The sequence below is a fragment of the Cricetulus griseus genome, chromosome 2, assembly GCF_003668045.3.
Source record: "Cricetulus griseus strain 17A/GY chromosome 2, alternate assembly CriGri-PICRH-1.0, whole genome shotgun sequence".
In the NCBI taxonomy this organism is placed as follows: domain Eukaryota; kingdom Metazoa; phylum Chordata; class Mammalia; order Rodentia; family Cricetidae; genus Cricetulus; species Cricetulus griseus.
In genome coordinates this window covers 251,670,394-251,696,943 of record NC_048595.1, presented here as the reverse complement: position 1 = coordinate 251,696,943, position 26,550 = coordinate 251,670,394, and the positions used below count along the sequence as shown (strand labels likewise).

Here is a 26,550-nt window from a genome sequence, read left to right as displayed (position 1 = left end):
AGGCTGGTAATCCTTTACTCTATGTCTAAAATCCACATATGAGTGAGTACATAGCATGTTTGTCTTTTTGTGATTGGGTTACCTTGCTCAGAGTGGTTTCTTCTAGTTCCATCCATTTTCCTGCAAATTTCTAGATTCCATTGTTTTTTATTTTTTTTCCATTGAGTAGTACTCCATTTTGTAAATGTACCACATTTTCTCTATCCATTCTTCTGTTGAGGGGCATCTAGGCTGCTTCCAGTTTCTGGCTAGTACAAATAGTGCTGCTATGAACATCGTTGAACAGATGTCCTTGTTGTATAAATGTGCTTCTTTTGGGTATATGCCTAGGAGTGGAATTGCTGGATCCTGTGGTAGACAGTTCCCATTTTCTTGAGGAATCTACATACTGATTTCCAAAGTGGCTGTATAAGTTGGCACTCCCACCAGCAGTGGAGAAATGTTCCCCTTTCTCCATATCCTCTTCAGCATAAACTGTCATTGGTGTTTTGATTTTGCCATTCTGACAGGAGTAAGATGGTATCTCAGAATTGTTTTGATTTGCATTTCCCTGATGGCTAAGGATGTTGAACACTTTCTTATGTGTCTTTCAGCCATTTTAGATTCCTCTATTGAGAATTGTCTGTTTAGTTCTGTACCCCACTTTTTAATTGGATTGTTTGGTGTTTTGGAGACTCGATTCTTGAGTTCTTTGTATATTTTGGAGATAAGCCCTCTGTCAGATGTGGGGTTGGTGAAATCTTTTCCCAGTCTGTGGGCTGCCGTTTTGTCTTGCTGACTGTGTTTTTTTCCTAACAGAAACTTCTCAGTTTCAGGAGGTCCCATTTATCAATTGTTGACCTCAGTGTCTGTGCTACTGGTGTAATGTTCAGGAAGCAGTCTCCTGTAGCAATTAATTCAAGGGTATTTCCCACTTTGTCTTCTAATAGGGTTAGTGTGGCTGGGTTTATGTTGAGGTCTTTGATCCATTTTGACTTAAGTTTGTGCATAGCGATAGGCTTGGGCTATCTGGAGTCCTCTACATGCCCGAATCTAGTTATGCCAGCACCATTTGTCGAAGATGTTCTCTTTGTTCGATTGTATGAATTTGGATTGGTTGTTAAGTATCAGGTGTTCGTAGTTGTGTGGGTTAATATCAGGGTTTTCATCTCTATTCCATTGGTCTACCAGTCTATTTTTGTGCCAATACCAAGCTGTTTTCAGGACTAAAGCTCTGTAATAGAGTTTGGAGTCAGTGATGGTGATGCCTCCAGAAGTTAATTTATTGTACAGGGTTGTTTTGGCTATCCTGGGTCTTTTGTTTCTCCATATAAAGTTGAGAATTTTTCTTTCAATGTCTGTGAAGAATTGTGTTGGGATGGGGACTGTACTGAATCTGTAGATTGCTTTTGGCAAGATTGCCAGTTTTACTATGTTGACCTCCCAAGAGCATGGGAGATCTTTCCATTTTCTGGTATCTTCTTTAATTTCTTTCTTTAGCGAGTCAAAATTCTTACGGTACAGGTCTTTCACTTTTTAAGATTGCTACCACCCGCTTGTTTCTTGGGTCCATTTGATTGGAAAATCTTTCCCCAACCTTTAATTCTTAGGTACAGTCTGTGCTTGAAGTTGAGGTCTGTTTCTTGTATGCAGCAGAAGGATGGATTCTGTCTTCTTATCCATTCTGCTAATCTGTGTCTTTTTATAGTCGAGTTAAGACCATTAATATTGAGGGATATTCATGACCATTGATTGTTCATTCTTGTTTGTTTTGGATTTGGTGGTTGTGGTGAAATTATGTGTGGTTTTCTACCCTTTTTTTCTTTTGGCTGTTGGTAAAGTGGGATTATCTATTGTCTACATTTTTTTTCTGGTTGTAGTTAACTTCCTTGGGTTGTAGTTTTCCTTCCAGAACTTCCTGTAGTGCTGACTTGGTGGATATGTATTGTTTGAATCTGGCTTTGTCATGGAATATCTTGTTTTCTCTATCTATATTGATTGAAAGCTTTGCTGAGTATAGTAGTCTGGGCTGGCATCCGTGGTCTCTTAGTGTAGGTAGAATATCTATCCAGGACCTTCTGGCTTTCAGAGTTCAATGGAAAAGTCAGGTGTAATTCTGATAGGTTTGCCTTTATATGTTACTTGATCATTTTCCTTTGCTGCTCTTAACATTTTCTCTTTATTCTGTATGTTTGGTGTTTTGACTATTGTGTGTCAAGGAGACCTTTTTTTTTTTGGTTCAGTCTATTTGGTGTTCTGTAGGCTTCTTGTATTTTCATTGGCATGTCTTTCTTTAGTTTGGGAAAGTTTTCTTGTATGATTTTGTTGAATATGTTTTCTGCACCATTGAATTGGATTTCTTCACCTTCTTCTATACCTATTATTCTTAGGTTTGGTCTTTTCAAGGCATCCCATATTTCCTGGGTATTTTGTGTTAGGGATTTGTTGGATTTAAGATTTTCTTTGGTTGATGATTCTATTTCTGCTAGTGTGTCTTCAACTCTTGAGATTCTCTCTTCCATCTCTTGTATTCTGTTGGTTATGCTTATGTCTGTAGTTCCTTGTCATTTACCCAGCTTTTCTATTTCCAGCATTCCCTCAGACTGTGCTTTCTTTATTGTCTCTATTTAAGTTTTTAGGTCTTGAACTGTTTCCTTGAGAGATTTGTTGATATCTTTTATTTTTGGTTTGTTTTTTCTTCCATTTCTTTAAGGGATTTTGTCATGTCCTCTTTGAGGTCCTGTATGATTTTCATGAAGATGTTTTTAATGTCATTCTCTTCTGGTTCATCTGCATTGTGATGTTCAAGTCTTGTTGATGTATGGTCTAGTCTCCAGTGTTGTCATACTGGGATTCTGTTGTTGAATGTGCTTTTACATTGTCCTCTTGTCATTCTTTCTTCTGGTGGGTGTAACAGGAGTCTCTTCCTTTCCTGGTGGGTATGGGACCAAGGTTCCCTTCTGGTATATGCAAACAGATGCAGTACTCTGATGTCTGTCCTCTTCTTGTGGATGGAGGTGGTACTGTTACTGGGGCCTTGGCAGTGTCCAGCTGTGTTGGATCCCACTTCAGAGTTCAGATTTCGGTGAGCAGATCCCTGGTGTTGGATGTCTCTGAGCAGGGCTACCGAACTCCCTAGCGGTTCTCTTGTTCATACCTCTACATAACCACAGCAGCAAAGTGAAGCAAGGCCGAGGCATCTAATCTGTGCTCAGAGGCAGAAGCTGGTCAGATGAAAGCCAGCATTTTTATTTCTTGTAAGGCTCATACACTGAGCCACTTCCATCCTACCTCCTTTGAATATGCCTAGTTTTCCTCTAGCAAATCCCTTACTCTGACTAGGTTGGAGAGTACCTGGCTCAATTGGAAGGTACCATGCTGTATTACTTCCTGATCTCCTATCTTCTGACACATGTGTGCCATTACTACACAGAAAGGCAAATCAAATTCATTAAACTTTGTTCTACGTACAAGATGAGAAAGGAAGTAGAAAGAACTTTATTCTAAGTGGTGACAAAAAAAACATTGGCCTCTAATCTAGGCTCTCCTTTTTCTTCCAATGAAGATTCTGGGAAAACTTTAAAATCTCTGAGACCCATATTCTCCTCTGCAAAATAATAGGCTCTAACCTGTGCTGAGGCTTCATTATTCAAGATTAAAATAATATACTTGAAATTGCTTTGAAAATCCTAACTATTACGAAGACGGAAGTATTATTATTAATCATTATTATCAGCATATGGTAATGTAAAACCCCTAGATAGGTTCATCAGCTTTAACACTAATGATACCCTGCGGCATCAATAAAGCCAATTCTTTGCCTCTGTTTCAATGTCAAGCACCTTTCCAACAGGAAAGTTTTTCAACATTAGAAAAATGGGGTTTAATGAAAACTGAGGGGCTGGGCTAGTCTTAATGAAGGGTTTAATAATGGCTGATTGATTTAGTGACACAGGGAAATTGCTGGCTGTTGTGCTGTTCAGAGTGATACCCAGACACTAGCTTGAATTTCCCCTGCTATACCAAAAAGGTGGAAAGTAGAGGACACAATGCATTTGCCATTTTAGTTGGTCTTTGCACTGAAGGCAGGGATGCTGTGGACTCAGAGGGAAAAATGCTCCAGGCAACTACCAAAAATGACTTAGCTAGAGGCAGGAGAAGAGTCTTGTCTGGTCACCTTGAGTGTTTTTGAGAAACACTTTTTGGAATTCACTTCCTGTAATTAACTTCTTTAATTAAAAAATCAAGGTTTCATCTTCTTCCCTACTAAGAACTATTATATAACTCTGTAGTTCATATTTAGGTAGCTTTTCATCTTGTCCTTTGGAGGCAGAGGAAGCCTAAATTGAATGATATAACCCAAACATTTATACCAAATGATGGCAGCTTGTTTTCTTCTGTGTGAGGAAATAAACAGTGTACTTTGTATCCTCTGAAAATAATTTGATTTTTGCCTATTATATTAGAGATCTGAGTGTACATGGCATGCTACTGTTGTATTAATGACAGTAAATAGTACATTGAAAAACACAGCTTTAAAGTAAAGTCAGATGTCTGGGGTCAAAAGACAAACAGGGATTTCCTGTGACATATAGATTTGTAGTGGAAAAGGGTGCCAAAATCTCAAACAGGTGGAGATAATCTCATATATCAGAGCAAGCTAGAGCTGAGAACAGTAGAACTTAAGGGAAAAAATGCAGTGGCACCTTCAATAGCCTGAAGAGATGAAAGAGGAGAGAAATATACTAGTGTTTTTGGGGGGGATTTCCATGTATCAAAATCTCAGAGTCTGGGGTAAGCTTGTTGTATGTGAGTCTGTAAGGTAAGAAGTATGATTCTTAAGGAAATGGTGGGATTTTGGAAGAGCCATGGGTGGCTTGTGTTTTATGCATGTGTAGAGAAGAGCAGTTTCACACAAGAGAGTAGGTAAGATGTCTGGGAGAGAAAGAGAAGAGATAAAGAGAAAGAGGCAGTGAGATATGGACTCTAGCACAAAGGAGTCATTGGATACCAAAGACACATGAGTATGAAGAAAAAGAAGTATTTGTATTTTGGTGAATAAATTTAGAGCCAAAAGGAAATTTAATGAGCTATTATTTGTTAAGTGCTTAATGCAGGTAACCCCAGAGGGAAAGTTGGTTTGTGTGACACTGGAATGAGTTCTAATACTATGGAATAGTTCAGTTATCAGGGAACACAAGTGCTGCTATTAACAGAGCAACTGAGAAGATGAGATGTGCTTCAGGAGTGTCACTGGCTCTGGGTCCACTAAAAGGACATTACCTAGTTTCATAGCCAAGGGTACAAACCTATGACTCTGGAAGTCTGTGAGATAGGGCTTGAGGAAAGCAGTAAACCAAATTTCATCCTGCATTTGGATAACTGGAGAAAGGACTGGAAGGAAAACTAAAACACTGTGTAGAAAAATGGGGAAAGAAATAGTTTGGTGCAATATTGCAGAACAAGGCAGTCTTGGCAGCAAAGATTATTGCAAACATTCCTCTGTTTTCATTACAGGCCAAGCACTGCTAAATGCTTTACACTTCATTTATTTCATTTTTATCCTTATAAAACATTTGTAAAACTAAGACTATATGCTTGAAAGGTACAAACATCAAGTTAGAGTAAGTGAATGTAAAAAGCAAAAATTATCTGCAGGGATCTTAGAAGTTAACATCTGAGTGTGGAGTCTGTGATAGGCATAAAGCTACACACTTTACATTCTCTCCTATGAGGTAAATGGTATTGTCTCCACCTTTTAAAAAGGAAATGAAAACTTAATGATATTCAACAACTTCTTCAGTACACAAAGGGAAGCTGGGATTAGAGAAATAAGTAATAGTCCCTACTTTTATTTTGTATTTTCTATGGCCTCAAGTTTTACATTAAGGCTTTAAGTGAAATACAAATTACCCCAACTTATGAATTCAGGGATGTATTATACTCTGTGTGGAAGACTGGTTTTATAAGTGATGGGCTTTAGGAGGTGTTCAATACTTTTTGACTACACAGTGAGTATGAAGTAGCTATGACTATCAATGATTTTTTAAAAATTATAGAAGGTTCAATTTCCTTCGAGAGCAGTGGTTTACATGGTATGCTGCCATTTGTTAGAATCATGACTTCCTCTTACTGTGTGTTATGCATCTTCCTTGCAACTGATTTAAGCCTTGGTTCATGATATTTTGGGAAGCACAGTTGGTAGTCAGGAGCTGTAACAATGTGCTAGTTTTTATTCACGACTCTTTCCTAGTACACAAGGGATGAACAGCAATGGCCAGACTCACAGTTTTTAGTTCTAAACCCAAATATGAACATGAGAAATGCTTCATTGTAATGAACTTCAATATAAAAAATATTACCACAAAGTAATTTTAAAAAGAAAATGATGGGACGATACCTGAATAGGTGTTTTTTTTTTTTTTTTTTTTTTTTTTTGTAGATGTTATGTTTCTGTGGATGGTATTTTACAGGCATTGGCAGGAGCCTGTGTAAAAATGTTCTGTTAAGCAAGTGCCTGCTGAGTTGCTAATGGTGAGAATATGACATGTTTGACAACACAGGGCCAGAGGAAGTCAAGAGTGCTGTTGGCCTGCCCTCTGAATTCGGTTAGCTTGGAACCTTTTAATGTTTCGTTTCTCAAACTTAAAAACTAAAATGATTTATTTATATCAGATCATTTAGTTCTCTTTTGGAGTAAGACATTGAATATATTTTAAAAGGTTAGATTTCCTCTGGAAAATTCTGCCAGCCAGAGTCTCTCTCTCTCTCTCTCTCTCTCTCTCTCTCTCTCTCTCTCTCTCCTCTCTCTCTCTCTCATTTATGCTGTGATTTGCCTTATTTCATTCTCTTAGGAATAATTATGTGTATATATCTCTTGTTTTTGACATAGATTCAAAGGAAAATGCTCCAAATATGTTTTTTGAAACAAATTGTCTCTTGCTTCATCTTTACTGGAGCCATGATTGATTTTTCACTACATACAAATTCATCACCCTCTTGAAGCCTATTTGAGATTCAAATTACATGTTATAATGTTTTCATATCAATAACATTTGAGATCCCTATGGGTAATGTAAGGATAAATTATCACCATGAGGGAGTACCCAAATTAGGCTTTTGTGAATTTAAATTTTTTATAACATGGTTTTATTGTGAATTTCAGAAGTTAAAAAATGATTTTTTGAAAAGGTGCCCAAGTTTAGCCTAAATATATCTTTTCTGCTCTAACTTGCCCATGTCTGCAGGCTTACAGGCTGCGATTCAGAACACTGTCAGAACATTGTGATTACTGTGAATGTGGGACGGCCACAGAGTAGTATCAAAACCAGCCATGCACATTTCACAGATTCAAGGCCCATAAGCTATAGAAGTCTTCAACTATCCAAAAATTATCTGATATTAGGGACTGTCAGGATGGGTTAGGGGCTAAGGGCTCTTACCACTCAGCCTGACATTTGAATTTGACCCCTGGGACCCTGTTGCTGGAAGGAAAAAACTGACGTTCAAAGGTTGTTCTCTGACCTGTGCATAAACCCAGGCACATGCACACCTGTACCCACTCTGGCCCAGACAAATAAATAAGTGTAATAAAAATTTTGAGTATTTTTATTATCTTACATATTCAAGAAATATGTTTAGACTTTTTACACTGAGGCCTGTAGCCACCTAGATGCAGTGCAGATAGTTGAAAATAATCTTTTGATGCTTACTTCTTATCAAAGTAGATAATATAACTTAAGATCATTCTTTAAAAATATTTTTGCTAATTATGAGCATGTGTATAATACATTTTATTTAGTCTCACCTCCAACCTTCTCTTCACCCCCATCTCTATTAATTCCTTCTCATCCCTTTCAGTCTCATTCTCAGATTTATGTATTTATGCTTTGTTTTATGATCCACTAAGTTTAACAAGAGGTGTTTGTATAAACATATTGGTTTGGAACTATGCATTGGAGCCTGGTGGGTATGCATCTGAAGATGACTTCATCCCTCCCAGATCTATCAAGAGTCAGTTCAACAGTGAGAGGCCAGGATGACTTTGCCCTTCTCCAATCTACCCTTGATTGACAGAGTCACTCTTGGGCAGACCCATGCAAACAAGTGCAGCTGCTGTGACTTCCTGAGTGCAGTGGCTGTGTTCTCAGACAATAACATTTCCATATCTTTTGCTTTTAGGTCCTTTCTTTTTCTTCTTCCAATATATTCCCTGGCTCATGGTGAAGATAGTAGACATGTCTTGGTCAAGGCTAAGCCTTGACCTTATTGTCAGAACCCTGAGAATATATGGGTATCTGTATTCACAACTGTTGTTTGAAATGAGGGGTTTCTCTGACTAGGGCTTAGAGTGATATTTGGAAGATAGTTTGATGCTGTCAAATTAAGCAAAAAGAATTAAGTAGATTCCAAGAACCTATGCTCCCCATCCTTACCCCATCTCCCCAGCTATTGATTTTTGACTAGGTTTATGGTATCAGGAATGGATTCTTCCAAGTGAAAAAGCCTTAAAACAAACCAGAGAGTGAGTAGTTGACTATCTCCATAGCAGTCATATATGCCACTAGTGCACAGGAGTGTTTACCTTACAGGTTGGTACTGTGTGTAAGACAGTTGACTTTTCTCTTCTGGTAACCTGAATGTCACCTCTGGCACTATGAAAGCTAGCCACCAGGGAGTAAACTTCTAGCTCAGTGCCAATCTGACCTTTGTATATCTTGAAATCAAGGTATGTGTTATCTTCAGCAATTGGCTCTTATTGAGTGCTGGTGGGGCAAACAGGAGGAATAGTAGGAACTACCAATTATTTTGTTGTTCTACTAGGGCCTCCGTGGCTAAGGACTCATAAAGAGCATTTGAAACATGACATTGGGATCTCATTTAATAATAACCTAGAGCTTCACTAGGTTTCCATATGATCGTTTGATACATCTTTGCATGTAGTCAGTCCTCTCCCTCTACTCCCTAGTCTCTCTGTGCAGTATTCCCCCTTTTACTTAAACCTTTCCAGTCCTGGTATTCTCCCTTTCTGTTTTCATATTAACATTGTTCTACCATCTCCACCGACACTCCACTCCTGCAAATGACTTCTTTCTAACTACCTGATTTTTTCAAGTTGAATACACAAAATTAGAAATGTGAGGCTAGGATTTACATGTGAGACTGAAACATGGTGCTTGTGTCTCAGGGTCTGGATTACTTCACTCAGTGTATGCTTTACAGTTGTATCAATTTAAGCACAAATTCCATAATGTCATTTTCCATTTTCTTGTATAGCTGAATAAAACTTCATCGTGCAGGTACTACATTTTCTTTGCCTACTCATTAGTTGATGGGTGTCTAGGCTGATTCCACTTCCTAGCAGCAATGAACAATGAAAACAACGGATATGGATGAGCAGCTATCTCTGCAGTAGAGTCCTTTGGGTATATGCATAGGAGTGGAATATCTGTGCTATATATAGTTCTATTTCTAGTTTTTTGAGGAATGTCCATGTTGATTTCAATAGTGGATGCACCAGTATAAGCTCACACAAACAGTGAGCAAGTGTTCTTTCTCCACACCTCCTTCAGTCTTTGTTGTTACTTGATTTCTTGACAATAACCATTCTGTAATGTAATAGCAACTCAAAGTAATTTTAATTTTCATTCCCTTGATGGCTAAGGATTGAACATTTTCAAAATGGTTATTAGCTATTTATATCTCTTTCTTCAGATCCACAGCCTTATTTGGGCTTGTTCATTTGTTTCCTTGATGTTTTGTGTTTCCTTTTTGTGGTGATTTTTCAATAATAGTAATTCTCTGTCCAAGAATACCTGGGAAAATTTTTCTCTCATTCTTTGTTATTTTCATTCAATTGACTCCTTTTTTTGCTGTATAGAACCTATTTGGAGTTAGCTTTTGTGAAAGGTGAGAGATAAAGGTCTAGTTTAGTTCTTATACATGTAGACATCATCCAGTTTTCCCAAAATTATTTGTTGAAGATGCTGTATTTTCTCTAGTGTGCATTTTGACTTCGTTGTAAAAAAAATCAGTGGATGTAATTGGGTGAACTTAAATAGGAGTTGTCTATTCTATTTCATTAATGCATATGTCTAGTTTTGTGCAACCATCATACTGCTTTTATTATTATTTTATGTATGACTCTCAAGATTAGGAATGATAATGCTTCCAGCATTATTCTTTTTTCTCATGGTTACATCAGATGTACAGGTCTTTTGTGTTTACATATAAATTTCAAGATTTTTTTCTGGTTTTGTGAAGAATGGCATGAATGTTTTGATTGCATTGAGTATGTAAATTGCTTTTGTAAACTGGTCATCTTTATAAAGTCAGTTCTACCACGCTATAGGAAGTCTTTGCATCTTTAGTGCCTACCTTAATTTCTCTCTCTCAAATATCTAAGATTTTTCTTGATTAGTTTTACTCTGAGGCTTTTTCTCTTTTATTGAAAATAGATTTTTTTTCATACAATATATTCTGATTATGGTTTCCCCTCTTCCTGCTTCTCCCAGTTCCTCCACACCACTCCTCCCATCCATCGCCAGAAGGATGGAGGACACCAAGGAAACAAGGCCTTTTAAACACAGCTTGAGTGATGCACATTTTGACTCACAGAGAGTGAAGCAGCATGCAAAGAGCCTGCAGGAATCTGCACCAGATGGGGTCCAAGAACAGAAAGGAGAAGTGAATACATGCTCTTATCTCTAACCCAAAAATCTATATCCAATTGATAACAATTTGCAAATAAAAAAATAGCTTCCTCCAAGGTAGTCTTACTGGGAAAATAAACTACTCTTTTGTTTTGTTTTGTTTTGTTTTGTTTTGTTTTGTTTTGTTTGAGACAGGGTTTCTCTGTATTGGTTTGGAGCCTGGCCTGGAACTCACTCTGTAGATCCACCTGCCTCTGCCTCCTGAGTGCTGGAATTAAAGGCCATTAAAGTGTGACATCACTGCCTGGCCTCTATAACTGTGGCTGCCTTTGCATTCTGATCTTCAGACAAGCTTTATTAGATCATAAACAAAATATCATCAATATGTTTCTCCTTTTCCTTGGCTATTTTTCTTCTGTATGTTTTGTCCTATTCTGATTTATTTGTTTTTGCTTTATACTATTTTATTATTAGATGCCATTTTGTTTCTAATGAAAGACAGAAGTAGAGTGTTGTGTTTTTTCGTAAGTTTTCTATTACAAATAAGAGTGGTTCCTCGTTTTCTCATCCAATATATTTGGCCTTGGGGTGTAGAAAGGCTACCAAGTTTTGTTTTAATTTTGTATCCTGCTACATTGCTGAAAGTTTAATGACTTCTAGAAGTTTTCTGGTGGACTCATTACATATTTCAAGCATAGAATCAAAATTATTGGCAGACAGAGAGAGTTTGACTTAGCTTCCTATTTGTATCCCTTTTTATTTCCTTTATATCTTATTATGTGAACTAAGACTTTTCACACCCTATTGAATAGGAGGGCAGCAGCGTGAATAAAGCCCCATCTTGTTCCTTATTTAAATGGAACTCTTTCAGTGTCTTCTCCATTTAGCATGTTGCCAGTATGGCATGCTTGTTTTATATCACCCTTATTTTGTTGTGGTATCCTGCCTCTAAAGCCCTTTTCTGCATTTGTTAAGATGAGCATGCAATTTCTGTTTTTAACTCCATTTCTATAAATTATTATACTTATTTGTTTGCCTGTCTCTGGGATAAAACCAGAATCATTCCAGTTTTTTGCAGGCCCCACCCTCAGTGAGATATATAGTTACTACTATTTTTCTCAGATACAGGCAGTGCACCTCAGCATTATAAACAGTGATACACTAAGGGTCGCATAGATCAGCCTATAATGGTTGGGGCAGAGATTCCATCTCAAAGTTTTCTGAGATCATGGAACTGCTTGGTCCATGTTAGAATGATAAAACTGAATCTGGTCCCAAGTGTTAGCTTTACAGCTAGGGAATGGGATCTCAAGAGAGGAAGAAATTACTTGAAGATCCAGAGTTAATTACTCTTTCCTTCTGAACTACTATGCTTTCACTATTTGCCTCCAAATATTTTTTACAATTAATGAGAGAATAACCTCTTTTTAAGTGTATAGAGTCTCCTGACAATCCCATTTCTTCCATTGAATGACAACAGTTTCTACTCCTAATTTACCCACTCTCCATTCCCTTCTTTGCCCCAAGCTCCAGGTTTCTTTACAGCTTTTTGTTTTTTGGAAGTCTTCAGATAAAAGGACCAAAATAAAATACTATTGCTTATAAATTAAATTGTCAATGTTCTTCATAAACTTTTTGACTCCTCTTAAAGTGTGGTATTCCTAGCATTTATTTTCTTAGAATAATTTTCAGTGGTATCTTATGTCTTAGCTCCTTTGGTTATAGGGATTATTTGCTTCTAATTTCAGTATTTTCAACTTTGAGCTCTTTTCTGAGTTTAGGATATACTTTTTCAAGTGTTTCTCCAATGTAAATTATCTGGTACACTACGTTTCTCAACTACATCAGGCTTTCTTTAAAAATTACTTTTCTTTTTTTTTTTTCCCCATGAGAAGACTTTTAGTTTTTATTTTTTTTTGTGAAACAATGAGATTAAATTTTATTCTCTGTTTTACTGTGATTTCCTAAAACATGATTTTTTTCCTAACTTTTTTTTTTTATTTGAATTAGGAACAGGATTGTTTTACATGATAATCCCATTTCCCTTCTCCCACCCGTCCTCCCCTACCTGCCCCCCCCCCAAACCTTATCTGTCACATATCTTCTCTGCTCCCCCTGGATGGTGAGGCCTTCCATAGGGTGTCATCAGAGTCTTACGTTTCCTTTGGGGTAGGGCCTAGGCCCACCCCCGTGTGTCTTGGCTCAGGGAGTATTCCTCTATATGGACTGGGCTCCCAAAGTCCACACCTATGCTAGGGATAAATACTGGGCTTCTACAGGAGGTCCTATAGATTTCCGAGGTTTCCTCGCAGAAACCCATGTTCCTTGGGTCTGGATCAGTCCCATGCTGGTATTCCAGCTATCTGCATCTGGGTTCCAGTTCAGATTGGTGATTAGTTACGGGTGTCTACTTCTACTTCCACCAGCTGCTGGATGAGGGCATATAAGTCTGTCATCAATCTCATAATCAGGGGAGGGCATTTGAGGTAGCCTCTCCTCCGTTGCTGAGATAGTTAGCTGATGTCATCTTTGTAGATCTCCAGACATTTCCCTAGTGCCTGATTTCTCTGTAAACCAAAAGTGTCTCCCTCTATTGTGATATCTCCATTCTTGTTATCGTGTATTCTTCCCCTGACTCATATTTTCTATTCCCTCATGTCCTCGGCATCCCTCTTCCTCTTTCCTTCTCATTCTCCTAGCTCCCTCCCCCCTCTTCCCGTGCTCCCAATTTGCTCAGCAGATCTTGAGCCTCTCCCCTTCTCCAGGGGACCATGTATGTCTCTCTTAGGGACCGCCATGTTTATTAGCTTCATTGGCAGTGTGGATTGTAGGCTGGTAGTCCTTACTCTATGTCTAAAATCCACATATGAGTGAGTACATACCATGTTTGTCTTTTTGCAATTGGGTTACCTCGCTCAGAATGGTTTCTTCTAGATCCATCAATTTTCCTGCAAATTTCAAGATTCCATTGTTTTTTTCTGCTGAGTAGTACTCCATTGTTGAAATGCACCACATTTTCTCTATCCATTCTTCCATCGAGGGGCATCTAGGTTGCTTCCAATTTCTGGCTATTACAAATAGTGCTGCTATGAACATCGTTGAACATATGTCGTTGTTGTTTGAATGTGCTTCTTTTGGGTATATGCTTAAGAGTCGAATTGCTGGATCTTGTGATAGACTCATTCCGATTTTCTTGAGGAGTCACCATACTGATTTCCAAAGTGGCTGTATAAGTTGGCACTCCCACCAGCAGTGGAGAAATGTTCCCCTTTCTCCATATCCTCTTCAGCATAAACTGTCATTGGTGTTTTTGATTTTGTCATTCTGACAAAAGATGGTATCTCAGAGTTGTTTTGATTTGCATTTCCCTGATGGCTAAGGATGTTGAACACTTTCTTATGTGTCTTTCAGCCATTTTAGATTCCTCTATTGAGAATTGTCTGTTTAGTTCTGTACCCCACTTTTTAATTGCATTGTTTGGTGTTTTGGAGACTAGCTTCTTGAGTTCTTTGTATATTTTGGAGATCAGCCCTCTGTCAGATGTGGGGTTGGTGAATATCTTTTCCCAGTCTGTGGGCTGCCGTTTTGTCTTGCTGACTGTGTCCTTTGCCTTACAGAAGCTTCTCAGTTTCAGGAGGTCCCATTTATCAATTGTTGACCTCAGTGTCTGTGCTACTAGTGTAATGTTCAGGAAGCAGTCTCCTGTAGCAATTAATTCAAGGGTATTTCCCACTTTGTCTTCTAATAGGTAGCTGGATTTATGTTGATATCTTTGATCCATTTTGACCTAAGTTTTGTGAAAGGCGATAGGCTTGGATCTAATTGCAGTCTTCTACATGTCTGCAACCAGTTATGCCAGCACCATTTGTTGAAGATATTCTCTTTGTCCCATTGTATAAATTTGGATTTTTTGTCAAAAATCAGGTGTTCATAGGTGTGTGGGGTAATATCAGGGTTTTCAATTTGATTCCATTGGTCTACCTGTCTATTTTTGTGCCAATACCAAGCTGTTTTCAGGACTATAGCTCTGTAATAGAGCTTGAAGTCAGGGATGGTGATGCCTCCAGAAGTTCCTTTATTGTATAGGGATGTTTTGGCTATCCTGGGTCTTTCGTTTCTCCATATAAAGTTGAGAATTGTTCTTTCAAGGTCTGTGAAGAATTGTGTTGGGATTTTGATGGGGATTACATTGAATCTATAGATTGCTTTTGGCAAGATTGCCATTTTTACTGTGTTGATCCTACCTATCCAAGAGCATGGGCGATCTTTCCATTTTCTGGTAATTTCTTTAATTTCTTTCTTTAGAAACTCAAAATTCTTATGGTACAGGTCTTTCACATTTTTGGTTAGTGTTACCCCAATGTATTTTATGTTGTTTGTGGCAATTGTAAAGGGTGATGTTTCTCTGATTTCTTTCTCCACCAATGTATCATCGGTGTATAGTAGGGCTACAGATTTTTTTTTTTTGAGTTAATCTTGTATCCTGCCACTTTGCTCAAGGTGTTTATCAGCTGTAGGAGTTCCCTGGTAGAGTTTTTCAGGTCACTAAAGTAGACTATCATATCGTCTGCAAATAGTGAGAGTTTGACTTCTTCCTTTCCAATTTGTATTCCCTTGATCTCCTCTTGTTGTCTATTGCTCTAGCTAGAACTTCAAGGACAATATTGAAGAGGTATGGAGAGAGTGGATAGCCTTATCTTGTCCCCGATTTTAGTGGAATTGGATCGAGTTTCTCTACATTTAATTTGATGTTGGCTTTTGGCTTGCTGTATATTGCTTTTATTATGTTGAGGTATGTTCCTGTTATCCCTGATTTCTCCAAGACCTTTATCATGAAGGGGTGTTGGATTTTGTCAAAGGCTTTTTCAGAGTCTAGTGAGATGATCATGTGGTTTTTTTTTTTTTCTCAGTCTGTTTATATGGTGGATTACATTGATGGATTTTCGTATGTTGAACCATCCTTGCATCTCTGGGATGAAGCCTACTTGATCATGGTGGATGATTTCTCTGATATGATCTTGTATTGGATTTGCTAGGATTTTATTGAGAATTTTTGCAGCAATGTTCATGAGGGATATTGGTCTGTAGTTCTCTTTCTTAGTTGTGTCTTTGTGTGGCTTGGGTATCAAGGTTATTGTAGCCTCATATAAAGAGTTTGGCAATGTCCCTTCTGCTTCTATTTTGTGGAACAATTTGAGGAGTATTGGTATTAGCACTTCTTTAAATTTCTGGTAGAATTCTGCATTGAATCCATCTGGTCCCGGGCTTTTTTTGGTTGGGAGACTTTTGATGACTGCTTCTATTTCCTTAGAGGTTATATGTCTATTTAAGTTGCTTATCTGTTCTTGACTCAATATTGGTAAGTGATAACTGTCCAGAAAATTGTCCATTTCCTTTAAATTTTCCAATTTTGTGGAGTACAGGTTTTCAAAGTCTGACCTGAAGATTCTCTGGATTTCTTCAGTGTCCGTTGTTATGTCCCACTTTTCATTTCTGATTTTGTTAATTTGCATGAACTCTCTCTGCCTTTTGGTTAATTTGGATAACCGTTTGTCTATCTTGTTGATTTTCTCAAAGAACCAACTCTTTGTTTTATTGATTCTTTGAATTGTTTTCTTTGTTTAGACTTTATTGATTTCTGCCCTCAGTTTGATTATTTCCTGGCGTCTGCTCCTCCGTGGTGAATTTGCTTCCATTTTTTCTAGAGCTATCAGCTGTGATGTCAGATCTCTGGTGTGGCTATTCTCTAGTTTCTTCATGTGAGCACTTAGAGCTATGAACTTTCCTCTTAGTACTGTTTTCAAAATGTCACATAAGTTTGGGTATGTTGTGTCAACATTTTCATTGAATTCTAGGAAGTCTTTAATTTCATTCTTTATTTCTTCCTTGACCTAGGAATGTTGCAAATGCATGTTGTTCAATTTCCATGAGTTGGTGGGTTTTTTGCACTTTGTTTTGTTTTTGATTTCTATCTTTAAAGCTTGGTGGTCTGATAAGACACAGGGGATTATTCCAATTTTTTTGTACCTGTTGAGGTTTGCTATGATGCTGAGAATGTGCTCGATTTTTGAGAAGGTTCCATGTGATGCTGAAAAGAAGGTATATTCTTTTGTGTTTGGATAGAAAGTTCTATAAATGTCTGTTAATCCCAATTGGGTCATAACTTCTGTTCCTTTGTCTCTTTGTTAAGTTTCTGTCTGGTGGTCCTGTCCAGGGGTGAGAGTGGGGTGTTGAAGTCTCCCACTATAATTGTGTGAGGCCTTATTTGTGATTTGAGTTTTAATAATGTTTTTTTGTTTGTTTGTTTTTTTACGAATGTTGGTGCCTTTGTATTGGGGGCATAGATGTTTAGAATTGAGACTTCTTCCTGGTGGAATTTTCCTGTGATGAATATGAAATGACCTTCTTCATCTCTTTTGATTGATTTTAGTTTGAAGTCTATCTTGTTAGATACAAGGATAGCTACCCCAGCTTGTTTCTTGGGTCCATTTCATTGGAGTATCTTATCCCAACCCCTTACTCTGAGGTAATGTCTGTCTTTGAATTCAAGGTGTATTTCTTATATGCAGCAGAAGGATGGATTCTGTCTTCATATCCAATCTGTTAGCCTGTGTCTTTTTATAGGCGAGTTGAGACCATTAATATTGAGGGAAATTAAGTTCCATTCAGTGTTTATTCTTGTTTGTTTTTGGTTTGTTGTTGGTACTGGTACTGTGTGTGGATTTACCCTGCTTTTTATTTTGTGCTTTTGCAGAGTGGGATTATCTATCACCTATGTTTATTGCGAGTGTAGTTAATTTCCTTAGGTTGGAGTTTTCCTTCCGGTACTTTCTGTAGGGCTGGATTAGTGGTTACATATTGTTTAAATCTGGTTTTGTCTGGAATATCTTGTTTTCTCCATTTATAGTGATTGAAAGCTTTGCTGAGTATAGTAGTCTAGGCTGGCATCCATGTTCTCTCAGAGTTGGTAGAATATCTATCCTGGTCCTTCTGGCTTTGAAAGTTTCCATGGAGAAGTCTGGTGTAATTCTGATAGGTTTGCCTTTATATGTTACTTGGCCTTTTTCCCTTGCTGCTCTTAATATTTTTTTCTTTATTCTGTACGTTGGTGTTTTAATTATTATGTGACAAGGGGACTTTCTTTTGTGGTCTACTCTATTTGGCATTCTGTAGGCTTCTTGTACTTTCATGGGCATGTTTTACTTTAGATTGGGAAAGTTTTCTTCTTTGATTTTGTTGAATATGTTTTCTGCACCTTTGAGTTGGTTTCCTTTTCCTTCTTCTATACCTATTATCCTTAGGTTTGTTCTTTTCATGGTGTCCCAAATTTCCTGAATATTTTGTGTTATGGATTTGTTAGGCTTCAGATTTTCTTTGCTTGATGAGTTTATTTCCTCTAGTTTGTCTTCAGCATCTGAGATTCTGTCTTCCATCTCTTGTATTCTATTGGTTATGTTTGCATCTGTGGTTTCTGATTGTTTACTAAGCTTTTCCACTTCCAGCATTCCCTCAGTTTGTGTTTTCTTTATTGTCTTTAATTCAGTTTTCAGGTCCTGAACTGTTTCCTTCAGCTGTTTAATTGTATTTTCTTGGCTTTTTTGGCTTTCCTCGATTTCTTGCATCTTTTGGTTTGTGTTTTCTTCCATTTCTCTGAAGGATTTTTTGATTTCCTCTCTTAGGTTCTCTATCATCTGCATGAAGTTGTTTTTAAGGTTGCTCTCTTCTGCTTCTTCTGTGTTGGGATGTTCATGTCTTGCTGATTTAGAGTCCCTAGACTCTGGTGGTATCATATTGGTTTTCCTGTTGTTGGATGTGTTCTTATATTGTCATCTTCCCATCTCTTCTTCCAGTGGGTACAGTTGGTGTCACTTCCTTTCCTGGTGTGTATGGGTGCAGTGTTCTCTTCAGGTGTGTGCAATTGACTTTGATACTCTGATGGGTTTCAAGTTGCAGGCAGGTTTGAGGAACTTACTCTCTAGGTGGGTGAGAGTAGCACTGGTGCAGAGATGTCAGCAAACTCTGGGTTGTTTGGTCCTCAGGGGTCGAGTCATCCTGTGGAAGATCCCTGGGCAGGGTTTGCCAGAGTGGGCAGGCAGAAGTTGGGCCCAAGTTAGGAGCCGAATCAGCTCACCTCTGGACTCTCTGCAGTCTGTGGGGGCCGGAATGGCCCAGGGAACTCAGCAGAGACAGGATCCCAGGGTCCTCAGGGACCGATTCAGTCAGCCTGCACATCCTGGGGTGGGATTTGCCAGGGCCCAAACATTACTTTTCAAACCACTTACATGCTTTATTTATCTACAAGATTGATTTTTGCTACTTTCTCAGTGACTGAAGCTATGCTCTTCATGTTATCCTTTATTTTTCTTCAGTCTTATTCTCCACATCCAGGTAAGTGCCAACTTTTCATTACTATGCCTCTAAAAATACTTCTCATATTTGTGACCCAAGGTCTCCTTTTGCTTTCCTACTAATGTCATGTCTTAACCTACAGCCAGTGTCTTTGCACTTGTCTGTCATGCTGTTTTACAGGAATATGTGTGTCTATTGGGTTTCTAGATTATGCCAAGGCACTGTGCTAAGTATAAGGCAGTGAAACTAAGGATCTGAATCCTTAAATTTGGATAGCTTAGTTTATAATAGAGGTATGGGTTTGCTTAGCCTTTCCTCTTTTGTTTTTATTTATTGTTTTCTAATTCTGTTTCTCTTATCTTCTATTTTTTATACTTATGAGAGAAACACAGTAGAAGCAATTGAGAACTTGTGATTTTATGTGTAGCTCTCACATACAGTGTTCTTTTTTGTTGGATGAGATACTGAATCTCATTCTCAAATTTTTAAGTATAGTTGTCTCTCAGTGTCTTTGGGCATTGGCTTCAGCATTCTACATAGACAACATTTGAAAGTTCTTAAGTCTCTTTCTAAGATGGCAGTGTACTTTATAATTTCCAAACCTCTTATCTGTAACATAGTGTCTTTATTTAAGTATCTCTTGATGACTTACAATGCCTAATGGAGTACGAATAGTTGCATTTATTGGATAATAAAAGGTTCCCATATATGTTCATGGATTACACATTTACAAAATGTATTTGATCCTCAGTTGGTTGATTGACTGCCCAGATGCATGGATGGTCTAGAAGAAAATAAAAACATTACAAAATTTTAAACAAGCTGTAGTATTTTCAAAAGCATCGGTATTTTCTTGAGAAAATATGCTTCCTTTCTTAAAGTGTATTTTTATTATTTTAAATTATGTATTCTTAATGGGGAGGCAGTATGTGCACATCAGTGCAGGTGTTCACAGAGGCAAGAGGAATTGGATCTCTCTAGAAATGAAGAGGACAAGAATGAGTGTTGGGAACTGAACTTGGCTGTTGTGCAAGTAAAGTACAGGCTCATAACCCTCTTAGTTGTTGAACCACTGCTACAGTCCCTGACTGCCAATTTGTACTTTGTCTTATGGCCCATTTCAAGCCACTCTCTTCTTAAAACTGTACACAAAAATCATAACCAGGTAAATTTAGAGGTCTTTTAAAGAGAATCTTTAGCTTGCTAAAAATTCAGTCAATCAAACAAATGGCATGTTCCCCAAACTCTACCCAAATATACAATCTGAATGCTTTTACCCAAGTGGCTTTGAAAAGTGGCTGTTAGCTTTAACTCAATACTTCTCTGTTGTTGATAGGTACACACTGGTGGATATTTTGCGAGCCATCTTACTTTCTTTAGAAGCCATGATTGAAGATCCTGAGTTGCAAGTAAATGGATTTGTTTTGATAATAGACTGGAGTAACTTTACCTTCAAGCAAGCCTCTAAGCTTACACCAAGCATGCTTCGACTTGCCATTGAAGGCCTTCAGGTAAGGATATGTTGATATCACTTCCTTGTCTCCTGTATTTTACTTGTCTACTATATTAGGATACTGGATGTCTTATGGAATAATGAGAACAAAAAATAAAAGGATCTAGTTTGTGTTTTAGCACAAATCTTAAAGACAACAATGGGACAAAAGATTGAACAAGGAGAGCACATGGATTGAAACTTCTAAGAGGCAAGGTCTGCAATTTGTGGCAGGAGACTGCTCTTAGTCTATACGTAAGTGCAAGGACGGGATGGGGGTCTTTTCCTGCTCTTAGTCTATACGTAAGTGCAGGGACGAGATGGAGGTCTCTTCCTGCTCTTAGTCTATACGTAAGTGCAAGGATGGGATGGGGGTCTTTTCCTGCTCTTAGTCTATACATAAGTGCAAGGATGGGATGGAGGTCTCTTCCTGCTCTTAGTCTATACGTAAGTGCAAGGACGGGATGGAGGTCTCTTCCTGCTCTTAGTCTATACTTAAGTGCAAGGATGGGATGGGGGTCTCTTCCTGCTCTTAGTCTATACGTAAGTGCAAGGACGGGATGGAGGTCTCTTCCTGCTCTTAGTCTATACATAAGTGCAAGGACGGGATGGAGGTCTTTTCCTGCTCTTAGTCTATATTAAGTGCAAGGATGGGATGGGGGTCTTTTCCTGCTCTTAGTCTATATTAAGTGCAAGGATGGGATGGGGGTCTCTTCCTGCTCTTAGTCTATATTAAGTGCAAGGATGGGATGGGGGTCTTTTCCTGCTCTTAGTCTATATTAAGTGCAAGGATGGGATGGGGGTCTTTTCCTGCTCTTAGTCTATACATAAGTGCAAGGACGGGATGGAGGTCTTTTCCTGCTCTTAGTCTATACATAAGTGCAAGGATGGGATGGAGGTCTTTTCCTGCTCTTAGTCTATATTAAGTGCAAGGATGGGATGGGGGTCTTTTCCTGCTCTTAGTCTATACGTAAGTGCAGGGATGGGATGGAGGTCTTTTCCTGCTCTTAGTCTATATTAAGTGCAAGGACGGGATGGGGGTCTTTTCCTGCTCTTAGTCTATACGTAAGTGCAGGGACGAGATGGAGGTCTCTTCCTGCTCTTAGTCTATACGTAAGTGCAAGGATGGGATGGGGGTCTTTTCCTGCTCTTAGTCTATACATAAGTGCAAGGATGGGATGGAGGTCTCTTCCTGCTCTTAGTCTATACGTAAGTGCAAGGACGGGATGGAGGTCTCTTCCTGCTCTTAGTCTATACGTAAGTGCAAGGATGGGATGGGGGTCTCTTCCTGCTCTTAGTCTATACGTAAGTGCAAGGACGGGATGGAGGTCTCTTCCTGCTCTTAGTCTATACATAAGTGCAAGGACGGGATGGAGGTCTCTTCCTGCTCTTAGTCTATACATAAGTGCAAGGACGGGATGGAGGTCTCTTCCTGCTCTTAGTCTATATTAAGTGCAAGGATGGGATGGGGGTCTCTTCCTGCTCTTAGTCTATATTAAGTGCAAGGATGGGATGGGGGTCTCTTCCTGCTCTTAGTCTATATTAAGTGCAAGGATGGGATGGGGGTCTCTTCCTGCTCTTAGTCTATATTAAGTGCAAGGATGGGATGGGGGTCTTTTCCTGCTCTTAGTCTATACATAAGTGCAAGGACGGGATGGAGGTCTTTTCCTGCTCTTAGTCTATACATAAGTGCAAGGATGGGATGGAGGTCTTTTCCTGCTCTTAGTCTATATTAAGTGCAAGGATGGGATGGGGGTCTTTTCCTGCTCTTAGTCTATACGTAAGTGCAGGGATGGGATGGAGGTCTTTTCCTGCTCTTAGTCTATACGTAAGTGCAAGGACGGGATGGGGGTCTTTTCCTGCTCTTAGTCTATATTAAGTGCAGGGACGAGATGGAGGTCTCTTCCTGCTCTTAGTCTATACGTAAGTGCAAGGACGGGATGGGGGTCTCTTCCTGCTCTTAGTCTATACTTAAGTGCAAGGACGGGATGGAGGTCTCTTCCTGCTCTTAGTCTATACTTAAGTGCAAGGACGGGATGGGGGTCTCTTCCTGCTCTTAGTCTATACGTAAGTGCAAGGACGGGATGGAGGTCTCTTCCTGCTCTTAGTCTATACATAAGTGCAAGGACGGGATGGGGGTCTCTTCCTGCTCTTAGTCTATATTAAGTGCAAGGATGGGATGGGGGTCTCTTCCTGCTCTTAGTCTATATTAAGTGCAAGGATGGGATGGGGGTCTCTTCCTGCTCTTAGTCTATATTAAGTGCAAGGATGGGATGGGGGTCTTTTCCTGCTCTTAGTCTATACGTAAGTGCAAGGACGGGATGGAGGTCTTTTCCTGCTCTTAGTCTATACGTAAGTGCAAGGACGGGATGGAGGTCTTTTCCTGCTCTTAGTCTATATTAAGTGCAAGGATGGGATGGGGGTCTTTTCCTGCTCTTAGTCTATATTAAGTGCAAAGATGGGATGAGGGTCTTTTCCTGCTCTTAGTCTATATTAAGTGCAAGGATGGGATGGGGGTCTTTTCCTGCTCTTAGTCTATACGTAAGTGCAAGGACGGGATGGAGGTCTCTTCCTGCTCTTAGTCTATATTAAGTGCAAGGATGGGATGGGGGTCTCTTCCTGCTCTTAGTCTATATTAAGTGCAAGGACGGGATGGAGGTCTTTTCCTGTTCTTAGTCTATACGTAAGTGCAAGGATGGGATGGGGGTCTTTTCCTGCTCTTAGTCTATATTAAGTGCAAGGACGGGATGGGGGTCTTTTCCTGCTCTTAGTCTATAGGTAAGTGCAAGGACGGGATGGGGGTCTTTTCCTGCTCTTAGTCTATACGTAAGTGCAAGGACGGGATGGGGGTCTTTTCCTGCTCTTAGTCTATATTAAGTGCAAGGATGGGATGGGGGTCTTTTCCTGCTCTTAGTCTATATTAAGTGCAAGGACGGGATGGGGGTCTTTTCCTGCTCTTAGTCTATACATAAGTGCAAGGATGGGATGGAGGCCTTTTCCTGCTCTTAGTGTATAAGTAAGTGCAAGGATGGGATGGAGGCCTTTTCCTGCTCTTAGTGTATAAGTAAGTGCAAGGATGGGATGGAGGTCTTCGTCTTGAGAGTTGGAACGTGCAACTTTATATTTTTGGTTTTGATGTATTGGTATTTAAGCTTGTTTTTTGTTTCATTTCATTTTCTATGATGTTAGCAAATTAACAAAATTTTGTGCAATGACTCTATTAAACTCGTGAATTTGAGATTGAATCATGTTGTCATGTGTATAATCCATGATCAATGACTTTACAGCTCCTTAAGGTATAAAAATCTTTGTTTTGAAAAAAGTTTTTTAGGCGTATCTGGAGTTACTGCCTTTTTTTCTCTTTGTCAGTAGAAGGAGCAGTAATATGGAAGTTATGCAACAATAGTGTGTCTTTCTATGGGATAATATTTAAATATTAATATAATATTTAATAACTTTTTAAAATTATAAAGTGGGAAGTGAGTTTTTATGCATGCCATTTATAATCCTGCTATTGGTAAGTTCTTGTTAACTTTTAGGATTCCCCTCTCCTCCCTCTCCCCTCTTTCTCTCTTTACTGTATTCTAAATGCATACTTTGTGGAACTGGTTTGAGCTTCTAGTACATTTATAAGTTCAGTAAAATGATATTATTCAGTATTTATTTACTTGTATTTCTAACATATTCTAGAAGTATGCAGATTAACATTTTTACACTCATAATCTTTCTTCTGTCAAAATGACAAATTATGTACGTAATGTTCCCTTAGGACAGATGCTACACTTTCATTAAATAGTAAATAAACTATTATATATATATATATATATATATATATATATATATAATCTCACTCCATCTTTGCTGGTGCTTGCAGTCAATGAGATTGATGGCCACTGACATCTTAACAATGGGTGCCTCATTCAGGCTTTAGGACATCAGAACTGAATTTAGTTCACAGTTTGTGGTCCAACTTTGTACTGAATAAGACACACCAATCTCCACATAGGTCTTTCCTGAAGCAAGCTTCTGACTTGCTCTTGATGAGTCAGCCTTGCTGTTGACTTATTCTTTAATTACTCCACATAGGCAGTTAATAAGAACCAAGAGAGAGCAAGGTAATGCATGTTGCACAAGGTGACTATCATGCATTCTGCCCTTTTCTGGAAATCCACAGAGTGCTGAAGCAAAGTGATTATCACCACCTACCACTTAACACAGAATGATCACCGCACCCAATTATTATCTCTATTTAGCATGGGTTTCATTTTTTTATTTATATGGAAGCTGGGATAGGCCTTCTGCTGTAGGAAATATGGAGATCTCATCTATATCCATCACATGTTGGATGGGAGCCCCTTTAATAGCTTCATAAACCACTGCTGGAAAACAAGCAACTTAGAGATTTAAAGGAAATTCTTGTTGTGACTATTGTCAGAGCTTTAAGGGCTTGGTGTGAATCTGGCAGGAGTTACAGTCAGTCAGATTAAAGCTTCATTTGTGTCTAGAATGGGAAATGATCTCTATTCCCTACACAGGTTTTACTGTGCATATGGGCCTTTCTTTGCTTTATTCCCCATAAACTACTTATGCACCTATTTTCTTCAAAATGTAGACTCAGTAAACAGGCCTAAACATGTGGAACAACAAACCAGGAAATGCTTAACAGAAAGTAGGTCTTCCCCAGAATACACTTGACACAGTATTAGTTACTGTTCCGCTGCTGAGATAAAACACCCTAACCAAGCACATATGGGAGAGAGATTTTATATGATTTTATAGTTCTCAAGGGCTTAAAAGTCCATGATGGCAGGATGCAGGCATGGTGACTTGAGCAGCAAGTTGAGAGTTCACTACTCAAACCAGAAACACAAGAAGAGAGACAAGTAGGAGTAAAAGAGCAATGAAAGAGATACCTGGATAGAGAGAGCCACTATGGGGTTAGGGAGAAACCTGATACTAGGGTAAGTCCCAAGAATTCACAAGGAGGACCCCAGCTAAGACTCCTAGCAGTATTGGAGAGGATGCCCGAACTGGCCTCCTCCTGTAATCAGATTGGTGAAAATATTCCCACTGTTATCACAGAGCATTCATCTAGTAATTGATGGAACCAGACACAGAGATCCACAACCAAGAATCAGGATTAGTTCTGGGAATCCAGTAGAATAGAGGGAGGAGGGAATATATGAGCAAGGGAGGTAAAGATCATGATGGAGAAATTTACAAAGAAGGCTGAACCAAGCTCATGGAAACTCATGAACTCTAGGCCAACAGCTGTGGAGACTCCAGGGGACTGAACTAGGCCCGCCGTATGTAGGATAAAGTTGTGAAGTTTGATCTTTTAGAGGGGCCCCTGGCAGTAGGAGCATGATACAAACCTGGTACATGAGCTAGTTTGTTGAAACCCATTCCCTATGGTGGGATGCCATGATCAGCCTTAATTCATAGGACAGGGGCTTGGACCTGCCCCAACCTATTGTGCCAAACTTTGTTGACTCCTCATGGGAGCCCTTACCTGTGAGGAGGAGTGAGCTGCGACTGAGATGGGGAAAGGGGTGGGAGGGAGAACTGTGGTTGGAATGTGAAATGAAATTTAAAAGAATAAATAAATTATAAAAAGAAATTCGAGTCTTTAAATTACCAATAATAAATTCTCAATAAATAACACACCTCCTATAAGATACCACCTCCTAAATTTAACCAAACAACCCTACCAACTGAACTCAAATATTCAGACATCTGAGCTTATGGGAGGGATTTGAACCACCACATAGGGTATTGAACTTTAACTCCAAATTATCTTCTGTTCAAATTGATTGTTTTTGTATCTGTGTCTGGACAGGTGATTCTACATACTAATATTGCTAAAAGTTATGACATTCCTAAGCTTACTGTTTGTCTCATAGTGAAGTAATACTATCTAACTTTTAGAATTAAGTCTTTTTTGTCTGTGTTTTTAAAATTTAAATTAGAAACAATCTTATTTTACATTTCAAGCCTAGTTCCCCCTCCCTCTCATCCTTCCATTATCCCCCTCACTGACCCCCCCACTCCCTGTCTACTCCCCAGGTAGAGTGAGAC

The 26,550-nt window shown here is 38.9% G+C and overlaps 1 protein-coding gene across 1 annotated transcript in view; it reads left to right on the top strand.

The window, feature by feature from the left end:
* Clvs2 (clavesin 2) overlaps positions 1-26,550 on the top strand; it is a 92,154-nt gene that overhangs the window by 7,746 nt on the left and 57,858 nt on the right. The window contains exon 2 of the mRNA XM_027398441.2: positions 20,317-20,491. Coding sequence (XP_027254242.1) covers positions 20,317-20,491 — 175 coding nt within the window. The remainder of the gene's footprint in view (positions 1-20,316; positions 20,492-26,550) is intronic.